The sequence below is a fragment of the Pollicipes pollicipes genome, unplaced genomic scaffold (assembly GCF_011947565.3).
Source record: "Pollicipes pollicipes isolate AB1234 unplaced genomic scaffold, Ppol_2.1 Scaffold_7231;HRSCAF=8579_pilon_pilon_pilon, whole genome shotgun sequence".
NCBI lineage: Eukaryota > Metazoa > Arthropoda > Thecostraca > Pollicipedomorpha > Pollicipedidae > Pollicipes > Pollicipes pollicipes.
The window spans coordinates 3,449,605-3,468,285 of NW_023597034.1; the positions used below are offsets into that span (position 1 = coordinate 3,449,605).

At 52.4% G+C, this 18,681-nt stretch overlaps 1 protein-coding gene across 1 annotated transcript; it reads left to right on the top strand.

Moving 5' to 3' along the window:
* LOC119109254 (uncharacterized) lies at positions 1-17,373 on the top strand. The gene is made up of 3 exons (XM_037232849.1): positions 1-39; positions 16,425-16,677; positions 17,306-17,373. The coding sequence occupies exons 2-3, from the start codon at positions 16,434-16,436 to the stop codon at positions 17,371-17,373; spliced, it is 312 nt and encodes a 103-aa protein (XP_037088744.1). The 5' UTR covers positions 1-39; positions 16,425-16,433.
* Positions 17,374-18,681: the final 1,308 nt, after the last annotated feature.

The window sequence follows — 18,681 nt, forward strand, 5'->3', positions numbered from 1 at the left end:
GGCCTGCCCGGGATCGTCGTCCCAGGCCGGGGACCAGAGGTGAGCCCGCCTGTGTTCCGGAGCCCCGGCCCAGTCAGCACGTGAGCTCGTGTGTGCTGGAACACCGTCCCAGAGCAGAGGTAAGCTGGTGCGTCCCTGAGCGCCCTCCAATGCCGAGGGGGCTGTTGTACGGCTCGCGCCGGTGCCCAGTGAAGCCCTGGTTGGGTGCCGCTCCTGTGAGCTCGTCCCCCAACATGAAACCCGCACGGGTCAGATGAGGCATCACATCATCACTCCAGCTTCGATGCCCAGCTTTGACACCTGGCCTTTCGTCTTTGTAGGACACGCCTGCCTCTCCTTTGCTGTGGGGTGCGAAGACCCACGTTGGATTGCTTCAGCTATCTCCGCTTATGCAATTCATTTCGTTTGTCTCCGTCGCATTTTGCGATGACCTTTCTGAACGAGAACGTTTGTTCCGTGTCTTTCTTTTGAGTGAAAATACGTATAACTCTTATCCACACCTTAAAGTGCCATGCTGCACACTGCCTTGAGCTAGCTCGCTTAAGGTTTTAAAAAAATCTAAACGCAGCGCCTGTTGTCTGAAGTGTTCAAAGATCTGTAAATTGGTGTGATCGAGTTGGAACTTGTCGCTACCCGCACTTGCAACGCCGCGTGTGCTGTACGGCGATGCATCTGCTGACAACTGTAGATGGCACAGAAATGGACAAAGCACATTTTCGCAGCGCGTTTCGCCATCATTGCTTTGCGGCCTTTTGCCCTATACTACTGTCATCTGCTGACAGCAATCTGAAGTAGTCCATACTATAGGTGTCACTGTAGGTGGTCGAGCCCCACTGGATGGTTCTGCTGACAGCAATCTGAAGTAGTCCATACTGTAGGTGTCACTGTAGGTGGTCGAGCCCCACTGGAGGGTTGTCCTGCGGATATAAACGATGATACTGAGAACAGGCCGCAGCATCGCTGGAGAAATAGGATAGCATCTTGATGTATCTCACAATTCAACCGACTTGTAATAGCTATCATTTATATGTATAACACAAAGTGGTTACAATAAATTTCTCCGAATGGTGCACGGACGAGTGAGGCCTTGCCGGACGTTGCCGAACAGTCTTCCAGCGACAAACTGTTCGCTACATATGCATCGCATCTTCATTGTGTATTCATTTCTGATGCAATTAACACATTCTCTTCGTCCGCGGTGGCGACAGACAGGTAGGGGTCATGTGGAATTGTTGGCCACAAGTAGGATGAAATATATTTGAGAAGTCCACATGAGCCCTCTTCGCGCTAGCATTATTACAAAGGGACTTCACTGAGTACAACATCTGAAATGTACCAAAGCTTGGAAAGGCAGGAGCAAAACCCACGAAAAGTCGTTAGATCTAAAGAGTGTTATTTTTTTTGTTAACACCGTAAACGTTTCTGTTTCATCGTAATATACTTATTCATCACGTCACGTTTGCATTGCTTTGTGATTTAGTCCCAGGAGACCGAACTTGCAAATGTAACATGACGAATAGGTGCATGACAACGAAACAAAAACGCTTATGCAACAAACGGCGCAGTTCTTTCTGACAGACCTGACGACTAACGATCCGCTTCGCCCCTGTGCAGCCTAGTGTTCGTACATGCAGGATTTGGTCTACTAAGGTATAATTACCTGTCTAATAAGGCTGGCGTGCAAATGAGTACTATCAGAAATCAACGTCTCACTAGCTACTGGTGCATCACATCAGTCGTGACATGACCTATTTGATGCTTACGAGCGGTTGCAGCGATTGGAACGGGGGCGGCACGGCGTCAGAACGGTGCAGGGTGCTGCTGCGGAGCTCTTCCGCGGTACCACAGGGGAGACAGGTCCGGAGCGGCGCCGGGCGGTTCGCCGGCCCGGTCGGCATCCCCCCCCCTCCCACATCCACTCACACGGACAGCGCAGGCTGGCAGAATGGAGACGCTTCGGGTGTGCTGCGAAAACGCTTGGGACTGTGGCGTTATTGTGATGCATATAACGGTTTGTACACAGCGGTTAGAGCCGCTTCTTGACGTTAAAGATCGACAGTTTACATCCAAAATTAAGGAAGAAGCTAAACGACCAGATGTCAGCTAGGACCGCTATCCGCTGTCCGCTATCCACTATCCACTAGGATGCAGCTGGGGGAATTGTTCATAGCCAGATTAAATTTTGCTAAGGTCAAACATTCCATGTCAGCGTTATTATCGTTTTCATCGGGACTTTGCGACGCAGTCAGCTGATGATGAAGGCATATGGCGTCGCCTGCCTCTCACCCTGGCAGGAACGGTGTGTACCGGCGGAAATCAAACCTGGCTCCTTTGGTTCCTCAGGTGCTCAGGCCCCTACACTACCGGTACCCTTTATCAGCAACGAAGTGATGAATTGTGCAGCGAAACATGGTAATTTGCGGGCATAAATTCCGAGGAAAGCATTACCCTACCGAATTTTTCACTCTTAGAAGATGATCGAAAAGTTAAATTCATATTCGATTGTGGGACATTTACACGGCATTAACAACTGTTGAAGCCTGTTTCTCCCTTTCTACTCTCACGCTATAGCAGTTTGAAATGGTTAGACATTGGAAATGTGCCAGTTGGGAATACCCGCCATAACGGAAGCTGCCCACCTCACGTGACGTATATACCAATATATATATATATATATATATATATATATATATATATATAGATATAGATATAGATATAGATATAGATATATATATATATATATATATATATATATATATATATATATGTATAGTGGTGATAGAAGGCGTTTTTAGATAACGACCAGTGGCAGGCTTGTGACATTGATAGACTAAGACGTACAATTATAAAGTTCGAGGTCCATAGGTACGCTGGAAGTACTGGACAGGGCTCGCCCCATAGAAAGCTAAGCGCTTTGCTTCAGTCCACTAAACTTACTCGTCTTTTATCTCACACATCTCCCTCATGTTGGATATCCTATGAAAGCCCACGTTCTGTTGACGTGTGCACTTGACATCAAATTTAGACGATTGTTTTTATGACGAGAGCAATTATACTATATGTAGGATGGAAATGAAATGCAGGCTCTTTGGGAAGTTGGCCATGGTTTAAAACTCTTAATGTCCTCTTCTCATATAACATGCCCGCTTCATGGCTTCAAACTTGGCACGTTAAATTTGCCGAAGCCTTTCTACGTCATCATACACCCAGAAAGCTCAACTGTTCGATGCAGTCATCATAAAGAGGCTTATAAATCGTAATCTATTCCTCGGCATGAAATGACATGTAAAACATGGATGATTTCACACACCATGCAATTATATATATATATATATATATATATATATATATATATATATATATATATATATATAACGATACATCATGCAGTGCCCTTTGCTCTGGGGCCTTCCACAAATGATGCTACGTATTTCGCCATTTCCAACCCCGTTTCCCATCTCACGCACAGACTACATCGCCCCGAGTGTCGACGGACTGGCCTGGGTGCCAACAGACTGCTTCTGTTGTCGACAGACTTCTCCGGGTCTTGACAGACTGCACCGGGTGTTGACAGACTGTCCCATGTCCCGACAGACTGCTCCATGTCCTAACAGACTGTTCCTGGTCCCGATAGACTGTTGCGGGTCCTGACAGACTGTTTAGGTCGTGACAGACTGGTCCGGACAGACTGTCCCCCCCTGGTATCGAAAGTTAGGCTGCTTTGGACGTCACCAGTCAGACTTTCCTGTGTGTCGACAGATAAACTGACCTACGTGTACACAGACAAACTGTCCAGGACGTCAACAGACGGGCTAGCCCTACGCTCAGACAGACAAACGAACTCCCCAATGCCAAAAGACAGACAGACATCACTGGCGCGGATAGACGGGCAGCTCACACGGGTGCGGAAATACAGACAGGCTGCCCCGATGCCAAACAACAGCGCCTGACGCCCTGGCGCCGAAAGCCGGAGGGTTCCGGGTGACAGCCGCGTCCGACAGCGGGCCCGGACGCGGCCGATCAACAAAACGGGCGACCTCGGCCCGTCGCGTCCCTGGCTGCCGCCCGCCGGCCAAACATCGCCGCCGGCTGTTGGCCAGGCCGTCATCGACTGACGCTGCGTTCGCTCGAGCCCTGTCGGATCTCAGGTCACGCTGTTAGGCCGGCGGCGGGCCCGAACGCTGTTCAGCACTCGGTGGAGCCATCTTGGGGCACGCTGTCAGGCCAGCGGCGGGCCCGAACGCTGTTCAGCACCCGGTGAAGCCGTCTCGGGTCACGCTGTCAGGCCGGCGGCGGGCCCGAGCGCTGTTCAGCACTCGGTGGAGCCGTCGCGACAGAGGCAGTCTCGCGCCAGTCTCCGGGCAGGCGGAGATGGCAGGGTCGGTCCGCGGGTCTGTGGATGCTCCGGCGCGTCCTGAGGTATGGCCGGGGCCGGGCGGCCGGCTCCGGCATGTCCGGTGCGGTCAGGGCCGCCATGCTTCGGGCCAGTGGACGGCAGTTGTCTGCAGACGCCGGGTGGAAGTCCGTTTGAGCGGTCCGCAGCATCAGCAGTGCGAGGAAGGCTCAATCGACCGGCCGGTGGCTCGGTCCGACGACAGCCGAATCAGGCGGAAAACGCGGACAGTCCGCGGCTGCTAGCAGTACAGAGATCTGCTGTGCGGGAGGAGGGGGCAGCGGGCTCCAGGCGTCATGAATACTCTCGGGAATTTGACGGGAACTTCCCGATCACGGCCGGTCTGGCGCGGGTTGGACCGAGTTCCAAGGAGCTGCTGAATAATAATCAGCGGATGCGGACTAGCGACAAGGCTGGGGACAGCTGGCGGCCGGGAAGCCCTGGCAGGCGGCGTCGACAGTCGGCTGCCATCAGGCGTCCGGGCCAGAGGACTAACCTTGGGAGCGCCATAACAACGGCATCGGCTCCGTTCATTATTGCCACCGCTGAATCTGCTGGAACCGTGCCGGTGACCCCACGACGGCCAAACAAAACCTGGCCCTCCGGCTGGTGCCAACAGATGCGCCGTGGAGTGCAGGCACTTCCCGCTTCGCACCCTGCCGTCTCTTCTACGCAACTCAGACGAGTTTCAGGCTGCGGGCGAGATCGAAGCAGGCCTGGAGCTCCTCAGTGAGCAGAATCTGGAAAGAACGTAGTAGATACGTGTGAGTTGTCTCTGGTGTCAAATAGAAAAAGCGAAATCGCTGCTTCTTGCAAAGAAGTAGGTGCTTACGTTTTGAAGCCGCGGCAATTCGAAAGGCGAGGCTTTCGTTGCTGAGTAACTTTGCCTAGTACCGACCTCGCAGTCCGCTCGTCTATTCTTCCGACCACGGCTGTTGGAGGAGACGACTGTGGCGCCAACTGACGTCCCCTGCGCCGACCGGCCTGCAGAAGGAGCACGCGCCGTCAGCCGCGACGCCAGCTGACGAGCGGACCCGTGACGCTACGTCCGGCTTCCAGATGGAGGCTGACGGGTTTGTGGAGGAGGACGCAGCTCCGCCGCTGGAGCCGACCGGCCCGCCGCCGGCGGAGGAGCTGGAGGGGGCGGAGGAGGAGGAGGAGGGTCAGCTGCGCCGCCGGCCTATCGTCATCGGCGCCAACTGGAAACGGCGCGGCCGGCACACCTACGACTACATCCACCACATGCGCGAGTCCTACTACCGCCCGATGACCGACTACCTGGACGGACGGGCCGCAGCCGGCGGAGCGGCGGTGCCGCCCGAGCCGCTCTCCTTCGCCGAGCGCGTCTGCGAGTATCGCTACGGTTGCCCGCCGGCGGCGCCCCGCAGCCCGCCGCCGTCGCCGCGGCCGCCGCGGCCAGCCGCGTACTACCACCGAAACACATTCAGCGACAACCTGCTGGAAGCGCTGGGTGTGCCGCTGCCCGACTTCGGCAAGTTCAGCATGCGCGACGACCTGGTGCTGCAGCGGCAGCTGAAACCGCACAAGTTCAACAACTTCGTGCCGACGACGTCGGACCGGGTTCTGCAGGCCATGGGCGTGCGGCCGCGCGGCTTCACGGAGCTGCCCGACGTGCTGGAGCCGACGCTCACCTACGTTGCACCCGACCCGGCCCTGACCTGCGTCACCTGGGAGTAGCGCGGCTCGTCAGGGCGGGCCTCCGGCGGTAGCCAGCCGGGGAGGCCCTGACCTGCGTCACCTGGGAGTAGCGCGGCTCGTCAGGGGCGGGCCTCCGGCGGTGCCAGCCGGGGAGGCCCTGACCTGCGTCACCTGGGAGTAGCGCGGCTCGTCAGAGGCAGACTTCCGGCGGTATCAGCCGGGGAGGCCCTGACCTGCGTCACCTGGGAGTAGCGCGGCTCGTCAGAGGCAGACTTCCGGCGGTGCCAGCTGGGGAGGCCCTGACCTGCGTCACCTAGGAGTGGCGCGGCTCATCAGGGGCGGACTTCCGGCGGTGCCAGCCGGGGAGTCCTTGGCGGTTCGGCCTTCTTGGGCGCCTCTAAGCTGTCGCGACCAGACGGTAGATGGTGTGCCACCAAGCAATGAGCAATAATGAGACGCCTTAACGGCAGCGTTATTTCCGAGATGTAACGCAAAAAAGTTTTTCGGCTATTGTCAAACGGCAGATCTTTGCAGATGGACGGTCCTCGCTTCATTATTCGTCGTTGGAATGGCAGCCTTTGCTTTTGCTTTGGCTATGGATCATGTTTCAGTCATGACCACAGCCTCTGATGTAAATATGCCGTCGGACGCGATCAGAGCAAGATGTAGCCTTTAGGCAGTACAACTTATACAGACACTCTACCCTTGGTCCAACCCGTTAGCATTCCCATACTTGTTAGGCTAGTCTGTTCTGTAGCAACATGCCTCACCTTTCCGCTGATGGACGACGGTTGTGCGACATCTTCCACTGAGGCAGCGCGACTGGTGGTCTTGGCGATGTAGTAGCTGTCAAACCGTGACGCGCAGGGTCCTGCAATGCGACGTGTGCGCTGCGATTATGGTCACGTCTTCGTGTCTTACGTTTCTTCGGATTTTTCTCCGTGAGATTTATATGAGGTAGTATTATAAGCAAGTACAATATCTATACATCTGCTTACTCGATGTGTGGTTCACTGGAAGCAAGGCGTGTCGTGTTCGGTATCAGTGATGTAATACAACACTTCGCCAGAATGTTTGTGCTCCAGGCCATCGATTTAGGCATCCTTAAGAACCAACGCACGCATATGCAAAACAGCTATGATGGCCATCCGATTGCTTTGATTGGCAGCTTTGGATTAATGAATGGGACGGTGTGAGCCCGGCCCCGGTGCACGGCCCCGGTGTCATTGGCTTCAGCATTGTCAAGCTTGCAGTGTGAGCGGGTGCACATGGCGATGATTCATGTATATATATGTGTGTATATATATATATATATATATATATATATATATATATATATATATATAGTGTTAAAAATCCCAGCGAGCTCAGCAGTGATGACTTTTTTATGTCTTCACAATTGATTTAATGACGGTTTTTGCTTCTTCTCGATATTCGTTTGAAGTAGCACTCAATCTCATGACACAAATAAAATATCGATTGCCATATTACATCGTACGGTATTAGTTATATTCTCAACGTTCCATTCTTAATTGGACATTTTTTAGAGTGAAGGTTTTAGGCAGTCAATATAATCGCATATTTGTAAAATTCGAGATCTCCCGTAGCTATTCTAGCATGAATCCATGTCTGCGTACACCAGTTTTTTTGTAATACCGCTGTAGCGCAAACATGCTGCATACACATCACCATATAACCGTCAGCATTTACGCATTACATATCCTCATCATTGACTAGTAACAACATTCATCCGCGAAACGCAAAACACTCAATGCCCCTGCACTTTCCGCCCTAATGGTGACCCTCCGTACAGATGAAGAGTTCCACGTGCATTCGTTTGTTAATGAAGGGGTCCCATTCGCGGATGTGTATTGCTCCAAAGTGATGAGTCTTTGTCTCCGTGTGGAGCGTGCGGTGACCTCTGTGTTGTTGAGCATTTGGCGTGTCAGGTGGGTTTTGTGTTGGGTCTCCGTGTGTGTATGTGGGCCGTCGTTTTGTAGGCGCGTTGTTTTGTGGACAATATATTTACAATTAGATGGGAGCGCTAAGTTTCCTATGTTTAATCTATAGTGATAATGAAATGCTTTCTTCGAGTGGGGTCGAGTAACGTGAACGGTTATCTTACATGACCAAGGAGGATGTAGTTGAACTCTGGTATCTGGTAACAGCTGTTGAGTTTGATGATGACATTAGAATTCCTACCTTGGCAATCGTGATGGATAGCGTTTTTTTCAGAGCTTTTTCGTCAGCTTTGTAACCAATGGACACCAGTTTTTAAAGAACTGGTGGTAAGTATTTTGATTTTCTATTTTATGTTCGGTTTTAAATGCTGTGACATGTTCCGAACAGGTATGAAGCCAGTGTTATACAGGCTTGCATCCGCGTGCCCTTAAGCATTGCTCGTCATGACCCCTGGTACATCAGGAGCTCAGACGAGTCGAGCAAAGCCCAGTCAAAGATAAGACACTTGTAAAAGCCTCATTCCTCGCAGAACACCAGGACAATGGACATACAGATGCGTTGATATTGCGGTAACGTGCCTGTACCGAAGCGAACAGCAAAAGTTACTTCAAAATTGCTAATCCAAAACAAATTCAAGTTGCCAATTTTGAATTTACTTCTGTCATTTGCTTCGATAAAGGCACGTTGCCGAGATACCGACGCATCTAGATCTCCATTCTCCTGTTTTTTTTTTACAAGGAATAAGACTTTTACCACTGCCTTATCTATGTCCACAATGTGTCTCATAATTGCACTTAACAACTAACGTAAATCCTAGCCACCAACGATCACGACTTACCTTTTGCGGAAGACCAGGTCAGTGGGGCCATGCCACCTGAAACCGAGACTGAAAACAAAACAACGGGGCAGGTGCCACCTCTCCCTTTAAACAAGCATGATGTTCCCTGAGTACGAGGTTGACGAAAAAGCCCTGCAAAACATTGTCCGTCACCATTACCAAGTGAAGCATCCCAATGACGTCATCAAACTTTATATCTCCTACCAGAGTCCTACTGAATCATCCTTGGTGATGTAAGATATCCCTTCACACGATTCAACTCCACTCGAAGAAAACATTTCATATATCACTATAGATTAAACATGGGAGACTCTGCGCTCCCATCTAATTGTGAATAAATTGGCCACAAAACAACGGCACTGTGCAGACGTCTGACCACGCGCCTACAAAACGACAGCCCACACACACACACACGGAGACCCAACACAAAACCCACCTGACACGCCAAATGTTCAACAATAATACAAATGTCACCGCACGCTCCACACAGAGACAAAGACTCATCGCTGTGGAGCAATACACACCCGCGAATGGGACCCTCTAATTAACAAGCAAATGCACGTGGAACTCTTCATCTGTACGGAGGGTCACCATTAGGGCGGAAAGTACACGGGCATTGAGTGTTTTGAATGGAACGCAAAGAATATAACGAATACCAGGCCATACAATATGCCAATTCATATCTCCTTTGTATCCTGCGCTTTGGTGTCATTTTAGCGAGTATCGACCAGAGGCGAAAGCTGCCATCAAATTGATTGGAAAAGCATAACAAATGTTAGCAATTCTGAGCCTGCTGTGGTTTTCAACAAATTTATTATACCAATATTTATATATATATATATACATATATATGTATATATATATATATATATATATATATATATATATTGTAGTTCGCGGTCGGAGGTCTGGAGAGACTGTCACAGGAGGTCGCCATCCACGGACGTGTCAGGAAACCAGATACGCTCTGACAGCAAGTCGACACAAACACGTTCGTAAATGCCCTCGTCAATAGGCGATAACAGCACAGGGGACCATTGGGGCCAAATGCACCTACGTATTGCATTTTTGCGCTTTGCGTTTTGCGCTTTGCCGGACGTGTGTTTACCTTAAACGACGGCGCATTGAAATGTCCCACCTTTAATTGGGCTGTTTCAACTCGAACAATATCCATATCCAACGCGTCACCCGCCCTGTGCGACGCCTCGTGCAGGGTGCGACGAGCTTACTATTGATATTGATGCATCACGTGGGTGATACTCAAGCCCAAGTTTACCGAGCTCAACACGTTTGGAGACCCATACAAATAGGTTCGTTTAATGCACTGAAAAGCCTGTCCATCATGGCGATTTGGCAGGCAGAGCCTAGCGGTGTAGCGCCTAGCTCACTAATTCCCAAGTCACGACTCCAAAGTCAGCTCGGCGTTCCTATGACGAGCTTTGACAGTTTCAGCCGTCGGAATCGAATATTTTGTAATGATGCATCTTATTACCGGCCATGACCAAAAAATTGCAAAAACGCTGATACTTGGACGGGCCTTCGTCACATTGCCCTGGACCACAGCCTGCACGGTTTCCACGGCTCTCTCGGTTCAGATGTTGTACTTGGGACGAGTTTCAAAAAATGGTATGGTTCGCTTTCCGGCCGGATTCTGCTCCACCTTCTGCTCCACCTAACAGTACTGATGTTTCGAAGTGGCTTGTAGACGGTAGATTTGCTAACGCGGATCAGCTGCTTGCACGTGCTTTCATGCTTTGGTTGCCGAAATTTGACAACAATTCCTTAAAGCGTCGCAAGTAACTGACCACTTCATCATCGGTACTCATCACTAGAGCACATCGAATCCCACTTTTGCCCTTTAACTGTCCGCTGTCCCCTCTGTCAAACGGCGCCGGCTGCGTGCCACGGCGGCGCCAGGTCCTTGAGAGTCTGGCCCAGCTTATACCAGTGATGGGGAGCGCTTCACCATGAGCAAACTTACTTTCACCGTCCTGATGAACCAGGGGACGCTATGTGCCTGGTTCCCATTGCTCTGTTGCCGGAATATAAAGCTTTATCGAGCTTTTTGTGCTCAAAAGTCTCACATTTCATACGACACGACTTAAACAAGACGCTAAAGAACTGAGAAGACACAAAAGACGTTAAAGAATGCAAGGATGTTGGCTGCTAGAAAACGTAACGTCTGGGTGTGCGTGACGCACGACTGGGCTGGCCAGTCCAGCAATTCTATCACCGTTCAAGTAAGATCCTACCGACCTGAGACCTCGTTCGTAACCAAACTGATACAAAGTCGATGGGAGTATCTGAATTGTGTTTAATAAACAATACGTACAAAAAATGCATGAGTTCTTTACGAATGCACGCTTAAATCAAACCATTGTAGACATCACGGTCATCAAGGTCAATGATGAGCATACGCGCTGGTTATGAATCAGCTCTAGTATACGTTTTAAAGAAATGTTCCACATTTTTTATCGGGTTTTTTAACTGAAACAACCATTTTTAAGACCCTCCAGTGCAGTTCACAGCCCTGCCCTAAGATCTAAAGCGATCTAGTTTCTGAGCTACATGCCCACGAAAATGGGAGAAGGTATTTCGGGGAAGGTATTTCGCATGCTTCGAAGTCACCTTTGCATTCACGACGTCAAAATAACATCATTCAAATCCTGCCATTCCATAAGCCATGCGGCGATCAAGGCTAACAAAAAAGGATCGCCGAGGCGTTCATATCTGACGTTCATAGGCATGATTTCCAGATATAACGGCCGTCTATTGGCTCTCAATCGATGTTGTGCGGGGTAGGATGTACGATATACGGTACGGGGCTCGCAATCAAGCGGTGAGGCATGGAGGAACATATTCATTTACCAGTGAATTATGCAGTCAAGAACAGCATTTTACACTTGGAAAGTATGTCACTACTGATAAGTGAGCTTGTTTCATCATATCTGGTGCTTGCAACGATATCTTCAAATGTGAAACATTCCCTTTTTAACGGAATTCTCAGGTCAGGGGCCGCCTACCTTCCTAATGCACCTTGCAAATACTACCCTCTAAACATGATCAACACGGTAGCCAACGCACGTTTTACAAATGTGGCGGTCGATCTGAGCATTTCCTACTGGTCTCTACGTCTCCCTCATTTCTTCCTGGTCGATGCAGGGCCACTGCTCGTTTTCGTGCATCGAATCATGATTGGGCTCCAGAGGCTTCAGCGGGCTCATGCTCTTATTCGCTCGCGGGAACCAGCCTTGCTGGAATGTCGATTTCGACGGACCAATGGCACGCCGACGGGGGCGGTGCGATCACGCCTCCAGCTCTACGTCAGGTCACGTGACCCCCATGGCCCGCCGCACGCCGCACCGCTGTATCGTGGGACGCTCCTGAGGCGCAGGGGAGAGTGGGGACGTGATGTGTTATGTTCGAGTAATATCGGACGGGGGCGATTGATTCCAAATTGATGCGACAGATGGCAGTCTTGAGTCACTCAGCTGACGCACAGCAGCTCCCTCTACCTTCCAGTGTACTCCTGGCCGCGCACGTCCAGACGTCTTGGTATGAGCGCCACAAATATGTGTTCTGCATGTCGTTGAAGACTTAGCGACCAGGTGCAAATGTGTACTTAGGAGCTTACGGACATAACTTTGCCAAATTGAATGCTGTACTGAGTAATGCTCGTAGTACGTTTTGCAGTAAGGACGTGTATCGTACATACTGCAAAACATTGGGCATCTGGCAGCCAAACATTTCAGGGTGCCGCAACCTTCCTTCAAAGATGTCAGGTAGTATATGTATCAGCTGTGCGTGGGGCATGTTGTATCAATGATGCAATGTACCGGCAGTAGGTTATTGACTAACTTGTCGTCAATCATTGACTGACATGGTTGTCATGACTTATTGGCGCCTAGATAACAAGTCGACATGAACATTTCCTATGTAGACCCATGATTTCCACCTGGGCAACCGAAAGCGAGCTGACATTAGTTGTAAAATAAGAACACACGAATAAAAAGGGCGAAAAATGGTCATATCGCAATCACGGCGAATTACGAACTAGTGCGACGAGCGCATACGGTCTACACGTTGTAACTCATTCAGTTTGCTTGCGATGCGACTTGCACTACGGCAAGACACATAGGCACCACTTCCCCCACTATGTGATACAATTTACTCCCTGGTGTGGTAGCTTGTCTCATTTGAGACGAGTTCATTCAAAAGTCCTTTACAAAATTGACGAAGGTGTGCTCTCCAAACCTCTACCGTTACATATGAAGCTGAATGCTATAGCTGCCTGCAGGTATAAGAATCTTAGTCGTATCTCCAGCAGTTGTAGCAGAACGGAGTTCAGAGTAAAAGTGATGCAACTCTCCCTGCTCTCATCCAGCTGTTGAACAGCAAAGCGTCAAACTGCTGCCCCTCTGATGATTTGTTTAAACTTCAAACTGCTGACCGCATCAGATACCAACATATTTGATTCGTGAACTCGCTGGAAGGCCTGTTTTGGACACGGCCGTCAGCCTGCCATCTCCGGCTGTCATACGTCACAGCGGACTGTGACGGGTGGGGAAGGGAGGGGGGGGGGAGGGGCCGGGGTCCCACAGCGGCCCAGCTCCGCCCGCGCTCCAGACGGCAGCCAGCGGCGGTCGGCAGCCGGCGCTGGCTCGCGCCCAGTGTCCGCGCGACCCCGGCGTCGGGGCAGTGGGTCCCGCGGTGTCGCCGCCGCCGGCGCCCTGTCACTGCTGGCACCGTCGCCGCCGACGTATTTTGGTCGCCGCCGCTCCAGATAGCTGGCATAGCTGGCGACCGGCGCACCGACCGCCGGCGACGAGCCCGGACAAACTGGGCGGAGTCGGCGACCGCCTGCCGGCCCGTAACCCGACCTGGGGTCACCGCGGCCAGCCTGGCCAGAGGTCATCAAGGGACGCGGTCAGGGACTACCGCGAGTACACGACGTGCCGGGACCAGGGGACCTGAGCAGAGGTAACCGCAACAGGTCAAGCCGTGGGCCACCACGCGGGTCTGGTCACGCGTGTCACCACGGAATGCTGCAAGGGAATATTATCTGTCGAGCAAAGGTATTTCGCAATGTGGGTATGCAGGTTACTCTAATAGCCAGCTCCACAAAGGCTGCAGTGGAAGCCGCAGTGTGACGTCAGAGCTGAGCGCGAGCGCCTCCGCCGCCCGCTGACGGGCCGCTGCGGGCCGTCAGGAGGCGGGCCGTCAGTCAGGCCGTCCTCGGCGCTTGTTCGCCGCTGCTCGACTCTGTCCGCCGAGCCGGCGCCCGCCGCCGCCCTCAGCCGCCCCACGCGCGGGATCCGACGGCTGCCAATTAGACGGGGCTCTCCGGCGGCGCCTCGCCAGGATTACACAGATGACAGATATGCGTTTTGTAGTCATTTATTATCAGATCGAACGTCACCCGTCAAACAGAGGTCTTTTGCAACGTGGGGTATGTTGATGCTCTTATGGCCGGCTCGACAAGGGCTTGAGTGGAAGCCGAGGTTTTACGCCTCAATAGAATACAGAAATCACATACATGCACGCTTGAAGAAGATAACCTGATGTTTCTCTTCTCTTTGGGAGTGTAAGCAGTCGGCAGACGCCACCTCTAGCAAAATATAGTAAATGGTACGCAGAGGAAAACTAGGCGCGATGAAGTCCAGACCCCGATATTGTTTACGGGGCTAGAAATGAGGGATATGTATGACCATGACGCCAGCACCCGAGTCAGTTTTTTCCGTGCCCAGGGGTTAGCCAGTAGAGGTCATCGAACAAGCGAGTTATCCGCAGCACATGCCGGTAAAACAGTTAGCTCTACTGGTTATGACGTCAGACCGGCGGCTTACCCAGCATGCCCTCTATTCTTTTCATTCTTTGCCAGGACCGTTAAGCCTTATCTCACCTGTCGAGAGTTTGCAGTCAACAACTCCAGTCATGGCCTCATACTTTGTCGACGACAGAACCAGTTATGGACGACCGTCGACCTCTGGATGTCCGGGAACGGAGTGGCTGTATCATTCACGTCATTGCTATGCATTCCACGGGACGGAAACAAATCGCAGCCCAACGTCACAGTTTATGAATGCAATTATGCGCGGTGGTGCAGGCTGAACGTGCAGCAGTCCGGCAAAGGAGCGCGTGCAGGGTGGCACGCCGTCCACAAAATCTCAGCAGTCACCACAAACCAGCCTTGACCTCGGTGTTCAGGTGACCTGCGCCACCAGATCAGTCCGCGCCTAAAAGATCAGGTCCATGATCGAGGAATCCGCCTCCCATTCAGATTGAGAGGAAGAAATGGGAGGGGGGAGGGGAGGGATCGACGACCGTCACCGATTCTGGTCGAACGTGTCGGCTGATCGGCGCCGAGCCGCGCGGGGTCGCACCGGACCGCCCACCCCAGACCAGTGGCCAGAGGTCACTTGAGGTCACGACCTCGGCCCGTGTCTGAGCGGCACCCGATGAGCCGGCACGGACGGTGGGCGGGGAGCTTAGCTACTGGACGGCTTCCTACCTGCTGTCCCGGGGACCGGTGAGGGGATCAGCCACGGCCTCCGAGAAGTCATGCCACCCCCCCCCCCCTCTCTCTCTCTCTCTCTCTCTCTTTCTTTCTGTCTGTCTCTCTCCCTCTCTTTTCTCTTTCTCCCTCTCTTCCTTCCTCTCTCTAACACATGACAGAGATCCGTTTATCCGTTTAACACGTTTAGATCCGTTAAAAATCCTTAAAAATCGCTGCACAGCGAGGAGAGCATGAGTTATCATACTCAAGGCCTTTCAAGATGCCATGAATCGAGCCAGATGCCACACTGCAGTGCGGTGATGCTGACGCGTTCCATGCCACTCTCATTAGGGACGGCATTTAAAGGTGTGACTGAATAGACATATACATATATGCTTGCATTTGCCGTGCTGTCTGAGGGTAATGTTGAAACTTTATACAAATTGCAGTTTTAGTTCTGTTTTAAATGGGCACCGGAACTAGCTGCCGCACTTTGGTATGCCAGACTTGAGGTGCCACCGTATTTCGGCAAGCCGGACGCGAGGTGCCACCGTGCTTCAGTATGCCCGGCTCGAGGCCCCACCATGCCTCAGTATGGCAGGCTCGAGATCCCATCGTACCTCGGTATGGCCGGCTCGATGTCCCAACATACCTCAGTATTCCCGGATCGAGGCCCCACCGTGCCTCAGTATGCCCGGCTCGAGGTCCCACCGCACCTCAGTATGGCCGGCTCGAGGTCCCACAGTACCTCAGTATGCCCGGCTCGAGGTCCCAAAGTACCTCAGTATGGCCGGCTCGAAGGTCCCACCATACCTCAGTATGGCAGGCTCGAGGTCCCACAGTACCTCAGTATGGCAGATTCAAGGTCCCACCATACCTCAGTATGCCCGGCTCGAGGTCCCACAGTACCTCAGTATGGCAGGTTCGAGATCCCACCGCACCTCAGTATGGCTGGCGGCGCGACAGGCCGCCTGCCCGGCTCGGGGCGTCAGCCGGTGACGGCCGGCGCGGCCAGCGCTGCCGGCGCCGCCGCCGCCCGCCGGGCCGTCGCTGACTGGCGCCTCCTGTCGTTGCAGACTCGCCGCATGGCCACCATGTCGTTCCACCGCCGCCCGCGCCACCACACGTACGACTACAACTACAAGGTGGGCGAGAGCAGCTACCAGGACATGCTGGCCTACCTGGACCGCAAGGAGGGCCGCCGAGCCGCCAGTCCGCCGCCGGGCAAGAAGACGTTCGCCGAGAGATTCGCCGAGAAGCCCATCTACGGCGAGCTGGGTCCGCTACAGTTCGGCGAGGCGACGCTGGCGCCGGCGCCGCTCCGCCCCAATAGCGCCGACGCCGCGCCGCGCCGCGAGCGCCGCCCGCGCGTCGACCTCGACGACGACGCCTTCCTGGCGCTGAAGCCGCGACCGGCGCTCGACGACGCCGCGTTCGACGTGGACCCGGAGCAGCTGATCGCGTCCCTGCGGCGCGGCCGGCCGCAGGAGAACGGGCCGCGGCTGGCGACCGTGCCCGGCGAGCCGGGCGAGGACCTCGGCACCCGCACGCGCCGCGCCCTGCGCCAGATCGACGACGAGTTCGAGTCAATGGGACTCTACGAGCGGCCGGCGGGCGGCGCGGCGCCGTCCGGGCGCGGCGAGGCGGAGCTGGCGCTGAAGGCCTCCTCCAGCGCCAGCTCGGCGCAGCTCAGCTCCAGTGTCGCCAAGAAGGCGGTCACCGCTGAGACGAGCTCCACCACCAAACGCTCGGTCCGATACGAATGAGGCCCGACGCCAGCTGTCAGGAGTGGATCGGGGCGGATAAAACGGCGGTGGGGTTCAGAAACGCGCACCATCTGCCAAAACGCTCCACGCTCGCAGGCTTGGAAGGAAACGGGTGGCAACATCTAGTCTTGTATTGGAGCACCGGCCCAGATGGCGGTTACGGCTTTTTGCGGTTGAAGTCGGACATACAGGGATTGCCAGCTCGGAAATGCTGCACGACGTAAAGAATCTCATCATGATTCAGGCCGGATCTCTGTAAAAGAACCTCGCCTTTGGAACATTGTCTGGAGCTAAGCCTCTTATCCGAATCTATCCGCGCTGAAATTCGGACTAACTGGAAAATGTTGCCAGGCTGCTCAGTGTGTTTTTTGGTGTACCACCTCCCACTCGTGGCGGTAGGACTTGATGCGGCATTTGGTATTCAGGAGTGCCTGACACCGGACCGCAGTGCCTTGTAGCTGACACGGTAAAGCCACTAAAAATTTGTTCAACTTTGTAAAATTTGTAAAAAAAGTTCAAAATTTGGCTTTGCTTTACGTTGATTAACAAATGTGTGCCTGGTTTACATAACGTAGGTCTGTAACATTTTTAAGTAGATGTGTTTTAACACTCTGCGGGCGCTTCTCTGTCACTCTAAGTAAATTTGATCTCTACATTGATCGTAGACTTTGATTAACAATGCGATGGAACGGTAATTTAACATTCAATTGGTCTCGGTGCACACACATTTTTTCACGTTTTTTGGGCAAGCAAAACCTGTCTTGGTCTCTGAAGCATTTTGCATAACACAGCTACATGGCTTTAAATCAGTATTCTACCTAAGATCAGTCATTGCACGAATACAGGACTTATCTCAATGTTGAGCTTAGCCCCGTAATGACACGAAGCGTGCGAAACAGTCAGCTAGAACTTAATTTGGTTTAAACACGATAGGTAACAAACGATTACTACATCGTATCAACTGCGACTCTGTTACAATGTAAATACCATGTCAACCAGAATCTCCCCCCCCCCACACCCAGTGTTTCATGCATGTCCTGTATGTATACTTAATTTGAATATTGTGCCTATTGATTTCTGTTTACCTGGATCCATTGCCAATGCCATACCCGTTTTGTATCCGCTTCTTTTATGTTTGTACGTAAAATAAATGGTCCAACCCCAATTCTTCTTTTCTTGATCGGCTAAATGCTGGCTATTGCCATCGACAACATCGTCTCTGGAAGGAAGCTTTTTATTCCAGGAAATTGGGTGACGTGGAAGGCAGCGAAAGCAATGTGCATCAGCCTTTCCCACGCGATATTCCGAAAATAGTCTGGTATTCGGCAATATGCTGAGGAAAGAACAAGTGAGAAATGTAGCGGGTGTAACTAATATGCTGCTCTGATCAACCGACACATTATAAAAAAGCCAGGGCCCACGGGTCTCCTTTGTCTACCCAGTGTCCAACAGAGAGACAACAAGCCCACTTTACATTTTAGTAAAGGTAGCATTCATCAGCTAACGTTATGATTTGAACATGTGGTACGAAGATCAGGCCACGCCTTACACACCAATAGCATGCAAA

What these genes read in the sequence shown, in the direction of transcription:
- LOC119109254 (XM_037232849.1), top strand. Translation starts at nt 16,434, where the DNA reads ATGGCCACCATGTCGTTCCACCGCCGCCCGCGCCACCACACGTACGAC. An exon ending in GCCGGCGCCGCTCCGCCCCA is followed by an intron (nt 16,678 to 17,305) that starts ATAGCGCCGACG and finishes TCGGACATACAG; the next exon opens with GGATTGCCAGCTCGGAAATG.